This window comes from Lycium barbarum, chromosome 11 (genome assembly GCF_019175385.1).
Source record: "Lycium barbarum isolate Lr01 chromosome 11, ASM1917538v2, whole genome shotgun sequence".
Lineage (NCBI taxonomy): Eukaryota > Viridiplantae > Streptophyta > Magnoliopsida > Solanales > Solanaceae > Lycium > Lycium barbarum.
In genome coordinates this window covers 3,276,562-3,289,478 of record NC_083347.1, presented here as the reverse complement: position 1 = coordinate 3,289,478, position 12,917 = coordinate 3,276,562, and the positions used below count along the sequence as shown (strand labels likewise).

The following is a 12,917-nucleotide window of genomic DNA, read 5'->3' as shown; positions in this document are numbered from 1 at the left end:
TTACAATGTATATATAAGATAAATTTTTTGTATTCGTGTACATATATTAACTTTTAAATACCCGAACAAATACAAAAAGTCAGCTTAAGTGATCCAGAGTGTTCAAAATTGTCTCTAACGTCTTAAATTCGTTCTCACCGACACATTATTTTTTATATTAGCCTTTGTTGTTCAACTCGGAGAGCACTAACCAAAATATTGACAAATGGCACAAAAAAAGAATATCAATTCTTTTGCATTTCTCTAAATATTACGCCATTACATGTAGATGAAAACCCGCAGATCTAAGGAGGAAAATGAGGTAGAACTACAATGATTGAAGTAAAATAACAAAAAACTCCAAAGACTAGTCCCACCTTGCTCCAATGTACAATGAATTAAAGCATTTCTATCAGTAAATCACCATATAGCGAGCCCTCGAACAAAACTATTATTAACTTAACATGCTTCCCGTCTTCAACTATCTAAATCACAATGTCCAAGTCAGTGATTGTCAAGAAACCAAACGACCCACCGACTTGTGACCTGGACAGTGGTCCTCCTGTTGTTCCTGCTGCCTATCCTAAACCTGAACTAGATCTATTGCCTTTTCCCACCACTGAAAACAATAAATACCTCGGAACATCCATAAAAATGAAGCAGCTGACTCCAATTGTTTAGTTGCTAACCTTAACGTCCCATGAAATGAGACCCGATATCAAAGCCTTCAGCAATTACAGGCAGATGCTAGTGGTTTGCTGAAGCAGTGGTGCCCAAAAACAAGATTCAGACATGCCAGCCAGAAGATCCGAAGGCTCTTGTGGTTCAGACCTCTTCAAATATTTTATCGTAAATTGCCTGGTCTCATAATTGCAAGGCAAGGTCTGGCTGCTGAGAATCAACCAAAACAGTCGAAGATGGCCGGCCAGGAGACCCAGATGACTGAAAACTAATGTTTAAGTCAGGAGGAAGGGAATCCTGCTTCTGTCTTGGCTGTGCTGGTTGATTAAAACTCTGCCAAGGAGATTGTACCTGGAATCTAGACAAGTCAGCAGGTACTGATTGACGGAAAATCATTGGCTGATTCTGGAATTGAGCTTCGCTGCCCACTCTCGCAGGATGAGGCACGAAAGCATGAAGTGGAGTACTGTTCTTCTCAGCCTGAAAGTGCATTGCCGATGCAGGAAGTTCACTCCGAACTCGTGAAGCTTGTTGCTGGACATGGCGAGAAGAGTTATACAACGAATCAGCAGAAATATGACTATTCTGCATGCTTGTTGTTTCCACACCTTGTCTGAAACCTCCCGCTGCCCCAACTGACATCCATGCTCGGGCAGCAGCGGCAGTGGCATTCCCTGAATCATCTTTCCTCGAAGATGGAGTCACAGGGGAAATTGGAGAAGCGTCAGTTTGTGACTGGCTCAAAGAGTTCTGCTGATTTTGAGCCTTTCCGGCCAACATTCTCATCAACTGTACAGGGTCACTGAGGCCCTGCTCCTGTTCTCGGTGAAAGAAACCCGCTGCTTTTCTCACAGTTGGAACGCTATCAGCAGTTAAATGCGCCACTGATGTAGTGTCCAAGTTGTTATTCACAGCTCTCCCATTGGGCAGTCCTCCAACAGCATTTCCATTCATGACCGGTTGCTTAAAAGACCCAGACCCAGCCGAGAATGGGTTCCTCGGACTTGCCCCAGTAGACCTTGATCCAGGTATTTCAGAAGTACTAGTAATGTGACTCTTTCTGATAATCTCAGAATTCCTTTGATTGGCTGAGGGTGGGCAGTTTAACTCAACCTGCTTCTGCAGGTTTTTATTAGCTTCAGTTTTGAAATTGTTCCTTTTATCAGGTTCAGTTTTGAAATGCATCTTTTTATCAGGTTCAGTGAAATTCCTGGATTGCAAATCTGGCTGCTGGTATCTGGGGCTAGCACAAATAGGAGGTTTCTTTCCAGAAGAAGAAAGAAAAGATGGTCTGCCTTCTAGATTAACCTCCCTGAGAGATTGCTCCTTTGAGGGAATTAAGATATTCAGACCGCTCTCTGTGGGCTTACCGCTAGTTGAACCAAGATATGGTGATTTTCCTTCTAGCATAGGCCTTGAAAGAGGTTTATCTTTTGCAGCAATTGTGTCCTCAGATGTTTTCTCATTCTTTTGAGCTCCAAACTTGTGTACAGACTTAGAAAAGAACGGAGGTTCCTTCACGGTATAGTTCTCAAGCACCAATACTGGGGTTGGAAGTGGCTCATATTCCCCAACCCACCCACGACCAAACTTGAACCCAGGAGGTAATGCCTGTTCAATTTTCTGGGATGCAACTCGCCATGCAACAGGCCCGAGAGTTGCAGCAAATCGGGCAAGGCTCCTAGCATATCCATGATCAGAATAAAGACCAACCTAAACACACAGGAATTTTACATAAGAGGAAGACAATAACTAAATGTAAATAAAACTAGTTATGTGGTACGCACAGTAACCAAGTGCTTGCTTTCATCTTCAAACGTTGAAAATATGGACTCGGTGTTGCTAACTGGTTGTGTGGCTATGTTGTAACTTGCACGACGATTCTCATCAGGCACAGTTGATTTCCTTCCAAATCTGGATAGGGGACCCTTCACTGCAACAAGTTAGTAAAAATCTTGATTAATTCAAGCTGTCAACAGCTAAAAGAGAAATGCAGGATAAAGAACAGGAATGACCATGTTACTACGCAAATATGAACATCTAGATTATTTTTGAAGACAAACAATAATTTATGGCACCTGATAGTGATTCTTCTGCCTTCTCCACATTTTGATCATTGAGTGAAGAATTTCCTTCAGCAAGCCCATCAACACCATAAGGTTTCTCTGATACTCCAGCAAGGGAAGTGTTGTTCAGAAAGTGGTTATCTCCAGCAGCGGCAAGAGTGGCACCCGACGAGAAATCAGAGCCAACAGTTTCCTGGAACATCTGGACAATCGGCTTCTTTATTTGCTTCCTGACAACAGACCCGTATTTTGTCTTCTGTTCTACCTTCACATCCTTCTCAGAACGGTCATAGTTGATTCTTAGCTTCTCAAATTTCTTTGTAGCCAACTCTTGGATGTTACGTGCCTTGCCAAAAAAGTTGCAAGATAAGCATCATAGATTCAAAGAGAAAGGGTGACTAAGATAAGGTTGCAAGAACTACCTGTTTATGGTAGATAGTATCTGATGAATTGTACTGCATTGCGTTTGAGCAAAGGAGGAAAATATCGCTCTGAAATGGACCAATGAAAGTTTAATTATTGAGGGACATCAAGCTAAGATCAGTACATACTGGAAATTTGCTTGCTTGTAACATAGCTTAAAATCCATTTGAAAAAAATGGTGAGAATGCACTTAATAAAACAAAAGTGACAGTTGGACTTCAACAGCCTCATGGGTAAAGTCACACACAAAAGACTAGCTAGGACTTCTCCTTCATCAAAGAAAAGAATGAGAAGAATGAACACAAATTGAAGTCCCATGAACTCACGTCTCTAAAAGTGACGCATAGTATCTCCCTGGTAGCCTTATATCCTACAAAGAGACATTCTATATTCCTCGTACAAAATTAAAAAAGATATTCACTTACCTATAAAAGCAAACACCTTAAGATGGGCTAGTTACTACACCATTACAATACTGCTTGAAGCATCCAAAACGAATGATAAGCAGTGTGACTAAGTCTAGCATGCACATTCATGCAATAACAAAACACCTAAAGCAGAAAAGCTTCAGACTACATAGAGGACACCGTGATATCGTCAGCAATTCCTGCTTCCCTAGCACTTGGTTTTGCAATATCATTATTTTATATATTCACCAGACTTGAAGTACTCAAATATTTCAAATTTTCCTCAACTTGCTGAGAATACCAACTGGTTTTTACTTTCTATTTTTGGAAAAGGAAAAAAGAGATAAAACTGAATTAGGCATCAGATAACCTAAAACAGGGTCATGGGATACCACCCAACCCCTTCCTCATTATCTTCACCCCAAAAATCAGAAAACCACAGGTTTCCATTATTGCAAAACTCATAAGAGAAATAGATGTTATATATCAGTAAAATCCATTATGCCTCCTCAATTAATAGAGAAGAAGCCTAGAGGCTGCAGCTAAAACAAGTTGTCAGTATCCAACAACTAGAAAGATAAACAATCTAATTAAGCTTAGTCATTGATATTCTTTGATGTTGCTCTATTTTCCTCTTTAGTTCCTCTTCCCAATTGAATAGATTTCACAGCAGAGCTACAAGGACGAACTTCTCCACCCACAATGGTATTAGATCCATCTCGACTAAAAGCAACTCCTCTCCCATTTCCGCGCATTCAGTAAATCACAAGCACCAAATAGTATGAGCTTTTTAATTATACAAGGAGATAGAGCAATGTAGTGACGACGCTAAGAAACCGTTCAAATTTCAATTATTGAGGGTAACACTAGCCAAAGGCGAATCCAGGATTTCAAGAGGATGAGTTCACCTTAGATTTTTTTATTTTTTTTTTAAAAGACGCAAAAGTGCAATTAGTAGGGTTCGATCCCACAACCTTAAGTGATTAAAGGTAGTACTTAGCCAATGCACCATTCGGTCTAGTTTGAGCATGTGTTCCTTTAGTTAATATTAGACATATTTTACGGATTATATACATAATATACCGAGTTTAGTCGGGTTACCATGTGTTTACGCGACCCATTTTTTATACCTGGATTCGCCCCTGACACTAGCAGCCAAAGCTACAGATTCTCAATACCACTAGTGATGAATGGCACAGCACCATAAAAAGACTAAGCCTCTTACTCTTCATAGCCACATAAATTGAGCTGTAAGCAGAATCAACATGTTTCTTGTCACTCAAAAAAACTAAAAAAACCCTACTTACGACCATGCAAGCTAACGCTGGAAGCAGAAAAGAACGAGACAAAGTCAAGTGTGAGAAGTCATGATTTCTTTTTCTTTTCTTGATGAAGTGAGGAGTCGTGATTTCTTGAAACAGAAAGAAACTTATTCCCGTGATCTAGATGCAACGACCCAAGCATAACAATATATCCAAAAGGCAAGCATACAATGCCCAGTTCAGTGCCGCTGGAATACCAAAACGCGCAACACAATAAGAAACTAATGCATTTTTCCTTCGCTCCACAGACAAAATTAACCAGAATGAAGAGGGTTAGTAGAAGAGATTCACCTCAAATTGCTCCAAAGTGGTGTATGATCCATTTCCCAACTTGTTCCTGACGGTGGCAAAGTCCATGGGATGCTCAATCACCTCATGGTAATCAGGAAGCTGCCCAGAAATCAAGAAACAGCTAAGCAGCTTTTCTTTAATTTTACTGTCAGTCTCCAAATAAGACTTCTAAAACAAAAGACTACCCCTCCAAAAACATACCTCTTCAGGATCAACAGGTTCCGCATAAACACCGTATATATCTTTCCTGTCACAAGTAATTAAGGAAACTAAACATTACAAGGGCCACTAGCTGAACAACCAACAATATTTCCATTTTTCTAACAATTAACACCTACTTCTGTAACTTGTCGAGAATCAATTCCAATGTCTTCTTGTCTGGCAACGGGATTCCAGAATGTGGTTCCGATGGTGTCCCTGCTCAACCACATCATACATTCAATAATGTGGACAAGAATCAAACATGAAATATCTCCATTTCTGAAAAATCAGAAACTATACCTGGAGCAGAGTCTACACCTTTTGCTTCTTCATTCCTTCCTCTAGCCTGTCAAAATCCAACAGTAACCTTAAACATCCATAAACATAATCACCAAAATACAAAAGCACAGAATTATACAACAATCAAGCAACTATCCCTATCCTAATTTAGGTCAGCTATATAAATCCTCATTTATTCATCTTCTATAAAGATCCATTTTTTCTCAAGAATACCATCTTTCAAAAAATAAGTTGTTAGAGTTTTCTAAGGACCACGTTTGGCCACGGATAGTTTTCACTTTTATCCGGAATATTATTCCCAAAAACTATTTGGACATAGAATTGTTACAATTTTCCGGAATTCAACTTCTTTTCCGGAAATTCGAAAAACTACAAAAAATTATTTCCACAATTTTCATTCCAAATCACTCACAAAAATTCAAAAAACAACTCCAATTTCCAAATACCATTTTCAACTTGAAAACAAATACTTACTACTTCATTTTTTCAAATTTCACAATTCTTATATCCATACGCCCACTAAGAGACTAAAAAATCTCCTCAAAATATATTAGAGTGCAGAAAACTCAAAGCAAATTAAAAAGACTCGCGATGAACACATGAAGAAAAATGGGGTCCTGCTAGACAGAGACAGAAACAAAAAGAGGGACTATGGCTGTTTATAGAGAGAGAGAGAGAAAGAGAGGGGGAGAGAGAGAGAGAAAGGTGGGAGCGTGTGAGCAGATTCTGTGGGGATTAGTTTTTGACAGTTGACCCGACAGTTATATTAGTATATATCAATCCCCCCCCCGACACAGATTTACATACATATACCATACATACACACACATTGAGTAAGTGCCTATATGGAAAGAGAGAGAAACAACTGTGACTGATTTAGAAAGTCTGGTCCAACTAGAAGAAAGAAAGAAAAAAAAAATCTCAGTTCACTCAGCTTAGCTGGACTTCAATTTCTTCCCCAATTTGGCTCTCGAAACTTAACAGTTCACACTTCTAGTGGCGGAGCACAATAGACTGAAGGTGATCAGTTGAACACCCTTCGTCGATATAGAAACTTAAACTGAATATATATATGTCAAAAATCACTTTCTATACTTATATAGTATTAATTGATGTCAGTTCCGGGCCGGGCTAGCACCTCGACTCGACTAATTCCACCAGATACCTGCCAACTCCTACTAATTTTGAATATTTACATGGAACGTCATCACTTTCACACTTTGCTTTTTTAGTAGATTCTTAACTGAGATCCACACACATACCTCATCATCATCATTTTCATTTTCAATTTCATTTCCATTTCCATTTTCAATTTCCTCATCATTTTCTTCTTCCTCCTCTTCATCTCTCTCGTCGTCGTTGTTGTTAATTTTTCTCTTCTTAGACGGCTTCCTCTCTTCATCATCCGATGAAGCTGACGTGGCAGGTCGTTGCCGACGTGGAGTTGACTCAGCGCCGCCGGCTTCATCGCTCTGCAACTTAAGCAACAGTTTCAGCTTCTTCTCTCTTCGTCTCTCATCTCCATCGATGTCCTCGATGAAATACTCGTCGTCGTCCAAGTAATCGTCGATGTCGAAGGCGTACCTTACATTCCGACGCCGTCCACTTCGCCGGAGTTCTCTTTCCTGTGCAGATTCCGGCAGCTCAACGGCGGCGTTGTTACGGCGAGCTGCTAGATCTGCTTTAGATGGACGTCCTTTCTTCTTCGTCTTCACGATCTGCCCCATCGACAAAGGTACTCTTTCTCTCTCTAGAACTTACTCTACAAGTCTCTCTCTAGATTCTCGCCCCCTTTTTCTCTCTCTTCTTTTACTACCATTACATTATTTTCTTCCTCTCTGACTGTGAGGTTGTGTGCTTTGGCTTTTTTCGAATTTGCTTTTTGTGGTCCGAACCTCAGTCCATACCTCAGGCTTGGTGGTGGGGTCTTGACAGAGGATTTCAAATAATCCCTCCCTTTAGGTGTTCCAATTTGAAAAATCAACACAAATTTATCACTTTAGTTTCCTAATTTATTTTTATTACTATTAATTAATTATTATCATTTGTCAAATGCATTTTCAAAATCTTGAAGTTTATTATATTCAAAGAGTAATATAACATATTTGTCATTTTATTAATTATTCTCTTCGTTTTAATTTGTTTGTCTGGTTTTGATTTGATAAAAAAATTTAAAAGATAAATAAAAAATTTAAATCTTGTGATTTTAAATTAAAGATACATAAAATGTATTAAAATGTCATTTCATCTTGTGGTTTTAAAATGTCGTGTAGAAAATTGAAATTAAAAAATTGTCAAAAAAGAAAAGAAATGTTTTTTTAAACTGCCTAAAAAAAATAAAACAAACAAATTAAAATGAGGAGATTACTTCTTAAGGGGCATGTTAAGTTAGACAGGAAAAAATAAATCGAGGGAGAATTTATATTAACGTAGAACTGAGCTTCTTTGCTCTCTATGTATGAAACACCGTTGGTGGCTGAGAATAACGGCGTTAAATACTGCTCGCTGAGTTTGCGTGTCCAAAGGTGTGTTCCTGGTTACGTCAAATCATGCATACTTTCTACGTAAGAGCGTGAACTTCACCCATAGATTTATTTGACTTATATTGAAAATAAATTTATTTGACTGATATGAAAGATCGATTAAATTTAAATTGAAAAGTCACATATTAGGGATAAATTAAACCTCTAATTAGAGATGAAAGAGTACTCATTATTCCCCACAATCATTGTTAGTACTCAGAGATGGATTTGAGATTTATTTTTATAGGTTAACGTTTAGTGTTTTTAGTATTGAATTCATTGTATTCTTTATTATGAGCTCAGATTAATTATTTATTATAATTTATATGTATAAAGTTATACTTCGCGTTAAAATTACTGGATTCAAAAGAATCCGGTAATCCCATGTTTCATTCGCCCCTGTTAGGACTATAAGAGGTTACGGAGAATACATGATTAAATATCACATGCATTTATATTATATTAAACTAATTATTTTTTAAAAATAAAACTAGTTATAATTAAGTAATAAATATACTTTTTATTTTGTTTGTATTAATTCGATATGTATATTGAGTGCGATTAAATATTTCTCATGATACGTTATTTGCCAGTCTTGTCATTTCGTGAGCTGGCGTGATTCCATTTCAAGTGACCAAAATGCTTTTTGATTTTTGAGTTTATTTTCTATTTCCCTTTGCGTTCAACATCCAGTTGTCCGAAACCAAAATCCTTTTTTTTTGTCCCACTCGATATTAGGTATCCGCAATGAACCTGATTCATGCTGGATAGAGCTTTATTTTAGGAAAAGTGTTTCCTATAAAAAAAAAAAATCATATCTAGAGCTCGAATTCGAGATCTATAGTTAAGGAAAATCAAAATTCAGAATAAAGGAGCAATTATTTCCCGCTCTTAATTACAGAAGTATGAATAGAATATATTATTGCAACAGCCCGGCCAGCTTAATTCATTGCACTTCATTTATGTCGTGAGCTTGACCAAAATTTAATTAGATTATATCTTGTTTAACACATAGCAGTAATTAATAAAAGATTATAGTAATCAGATATCTGGGAAAAAAAAAATGAATTCATGATGTTGCAATATGAGTTGTGAATTAATTGTAATCTCTGTGAAATTATTTGAACTATCCCGTAGTGACCTTTTTTTTTTTCTTTTTTTGCTAGTAGTGACTGTAAAATTGAAAATTGACTAGCAAAAATTACTGCACTATGGAAGATTGCAGATATTTCGTGGAATTAGTTAAGGTGCGCGTAAATTAATTCAGACACCACAACAACAACATATCTAGTGTAATCCCACAAATGAGGTTTGGAGAGGATAAAGTAAACGCAAACCTTACCCCTTTGAGAGATAGAGAGGTTGTTTCCGATAGACACTAAGTTGATTCAAACACCGCGATTATTAAAGAAGTTACTACTATACTATGGGGTATAAACTATCATTAAACATTTTCCTCTCCGCACACTTTGCCAAATTCAGTACTGATCAAGGAATTAATCTTTCCCAAATTCAGTACTGATCAAGGAATTGATGTCAGTGCGGTAATTTGTCAACGAAGAAAAGTTGCAAATTGTATGCGTCAGATACAAGATATATATTATTATAATAGTCTAATTAATAGTCAATTGAAACAAGAAGATTAAATATAGCACGGGAAATACTAAACAACAGCACTGGAGGAGATTCATAAACAACAGCACTGGAGGAGATTCATAATTACATGTTGTCTTAATACATTAAACTGGTCCTTTTTATGTCATGTGACACAAGTCACACTATTAGTGGCTCTTTATGTTTGAGGTTAGTGATTGATCAATTCTGAATCACATTAGGTGTAAGTACTATAATTAGTTATTTTGGAGCTTAGTAGACTAATGAAAGCGACAATCGGATTATTTATTTTTTGTTTCAGTTCTTCCAAAATACGTATCGTCGCCTACATAAATCATTAGAGAGCAAGATGCACTGTAACCAACCAAATAAACTATTGCATTGTTACCACCGAATATATGACAAAACATTTAATTAGTCTTTCGACTAAAATTTTAAAAAGTTTGTAGGCATGTGTTCAAGCGTCCATTACGTACATAATTAAGTTAGCCGTCCCTTCAAAATATGTTACCTCATTTAATTATACACATTAGGCTCAATAAATCGTAAAAGTCAAAGTTTGTTCCAATTGATGCTGATGTGTATAATTAAAGTATGTGACATATTTTATGTGTCTATGAAATGAGCACTTGAAAACACACAAAAAAAAAAAAGTCAAAAATTAAGTTGAAATTGTCTAATAGAAATATCTTATCATATGTTTGCTCACTTGAAAACTTATCATAATTCGAGTATTTACGTTTTGACATATTTTATGTGTCTATGAAATGAGCACTTGAAACACACAAAAAAAAAAAAAAAGTCAAAATTAAGTTGAAATTGTCTAATAGAAATTCCTATCATATGTTTGCTCACCTGAAAACTTATCATAATTCGAGTATTTACGTAAAATTTAATAAATAGCAAGTTAAAGAAATCGTATTCGGCCAATAAGAATTAAAAACTCAATTAAATATGGAAAAAGTAGTCTCACATTTATGCTGAAGTTATTGTTACTTATCCACCTAACAAAACAACCCCTTGCGTGTTTGCATCAACATGGCAATTTGACCGATTACAACATTCAATATACAAATTTGAAATTAGTCAAAATTTTACTCATAGCAACAACTGGTATAGTTAGTTGTCTATCATAGAAAAAGTTTTCAACGTACAGATTCCCTTGTTACTGGCATGATATGATACCAATCATGAAAATTGTAGTAGTAGTAGTACAGTAAGTTTAAGAGAGGCAACTGGGTCCCCTTTTAGCCATAAAAGCTCCAAAGATTGAAACTGGTGCTCCTAGCTAGCTACCGCTATGAGCCAAAGAGCCTAGCTTCTCTATATCTGTGATTCAAATTATAGTCCTAATCTAAGTAGGCGTTTGGACATGCAATTTCATCTCATGAGATGAAATCTCAAATCATCCAAAAAGACATGATTTGGAATTTGAAATCATGATTTCAAAAAGGGTAAAGGGTCAAATATACACCTCTATTTTTAGTTTATTAGTCAATTTTGTCCTTCATTAATGAAAGTGAACAAATATATCCCGTTAATAAAGTTTACGCCCATATCCCTCAATTGGATGGAATACTCCAAATCAACCTCAGTTTCCCAATTTCACTTAAAATTACCCGATTTCTCCTTTTTAATCCGATCCGACCGTACCCACCTAATTAAAATAACCACGAAATATACCCCATTTACCCAAAAATATTTTGGTGGACATTTGAGAGAGAAGGGAGAGTGACTGCTCCTTCGTCTTCTCTGGCGAACTACATAGAATTTATAAATTAAATATTTTTCTTTTGATAATTGACATGTTTTAATATGAAAGTAATAAATTGATAGGATGACAAAAGAAACAATCTGTATTAAACCGGCTCTCTGTGTTATTTGCAAAGTTCTCACAAACACTTCATCGATCATTGCAGTAATGACACAATGGAGCTATATATCCCATGGGCCATGGCTTGAGGGGTTCCCTCCACATCATCACTGTTCTTCCCTCTATGTTCTCACTCTCACACTGCCAAAACACAACAATCAGCCAATAAAATCCAGCGAGCTCCAACCAAATCCGACGAGCTCGTCTCTGGCCACACCAACCACAACAGCCTTGATGACTGTTCCTAATAGCGTTTATCACTTTAAAAAAGCATCATTTGTACATTTACCATGCTTAAGATAATCTTTTCTTGAGCTAATTTCAGCACCTAAACCCAAGATTGAATCTTGCAAAAGAATCAATTCTTGGACAGAAAATGATTCTATTAGTAACTTTGTTCTTGTGGAAAAATATCATTTTTTGGGAATTTCAATTTTATATGGATCTACCAATTTATGTTAATGATTCTTATATGAATCTTCAATAGCTTTTAAATGGATGTCCAAGAATATTGGTGAGAATCGGTAGTTTTTTTTTTCCCACAAGAATCGGGAGTTAGATGATCCAGAAAATGGGTTTTGGAGCTTAATTCCTATTGGTTAAATTAGTTTAGTGGGTCCGGTCGAGTTGGGTTAAAAAGAGGAAATAGGGTAATTGTAAGTGAAATTAGTAAATTGAGGTTGATTTGGGATTCCATCCAATTGAGGGGTGTGGGTGTATACTTTATTAACAGGAGGAGTATATTTGACCACTTTCGTTAACGAAAGACAAAGTTGACTAATAAACTAATGTAGAGGGGTATATTTGACCCTTTTCCCTTTCAAAAAAAATATAAATGTAAAATTCAATCTATACGTTTATATTTTGTAAAAAAAGACCCATAAGTTGGTAGATATATTTACCAATCATCTGTATTAAATATTAACATGCAAGTTGGTAAAATATATTTATCAATCTTGTTTACCACGTGGGAGGATTATATTAAAGAGTAGTTACATTACTATTCATGTTAAATTTTCCTTTTTATTGAACTAAAGTTTGATCAATTGATGTTGTATTTTTTAGAAAGGCCTTCTAGTAGCGTATTAATTTTATTATGAACTATGATTTACTTATTTGGTAAGATTGTATGAGAATTAGAATTTTTTTGATGTTTTCACAACTTGTGGGGGTTTTATGTCTATAAAAAAAACTGCAGCGTAAGAAATTCAAATTGCATGTCCAAACATGATTTTATC

The 12,917-nt window shown here is 36.3% G+C and overlaps 1 protein-coding gene across 1 annotated transcript; it reads right to left on the bottom strand.

The window, feature by feature from the left end:
- Window positions 1–219: 219 nt before the first annotated feature.
- LOC132619075 (uncharacterized) lies at window positions 220–7,583 on the bottom strand. The gene is made up of 9 exons (XM_060334046.1): window positions 6,933–7,583; window positions 5,671–5,716; window positions 5,508–5,586; window positions 5,371–5,416; window positions 5,170–5,268; window positions 3,149–3,217; window positions 2,739–3,072; window positions 2,448–2,593; window positions 220–2,373 (listed from the first exon to the last, which is right to left on the bottom strand). The coding sequence occupies exons 1-9, from the start codon at window positions 7,395–7,397 to the stop codon at window positions 844–846; spliced, it is 2,814 nt and encodes a 937-aa protein (XP_060190029.1). The 5' UTR covers window positions 7,398–7,583; the 3' UTR covers window positions 220–843.
- Between the last annotated feature and the right edge of the window lie 5,334 nt (window positions 7,584–12,917).

Excerpts from the sequence above, each read along its gene's own strand:
- LOC132619075 (XM_060334046.1), bottom strand. The coding sequence starts at position 7,397 with ATGGGGCAGATCGTGAAGACGAAGAAGAAAGGACGTCCATCTAAAGCA. Across the intron at positions 5,717-6,932 it reads ATGAAAATGATGATGATGAG|GCTAGAGGAAGGAATGAAGA; the intron begins GTATGTGTGTGG and ends GGATTTTGACAG. Across the intron at positions 2,374-2,447 it reads AAAGCAAGCACTTGGTTACT|GTTGGTCTTTATTCTGATCA; the intron begins GTGCGTACCACA and ends CTGTGTGTTTAG.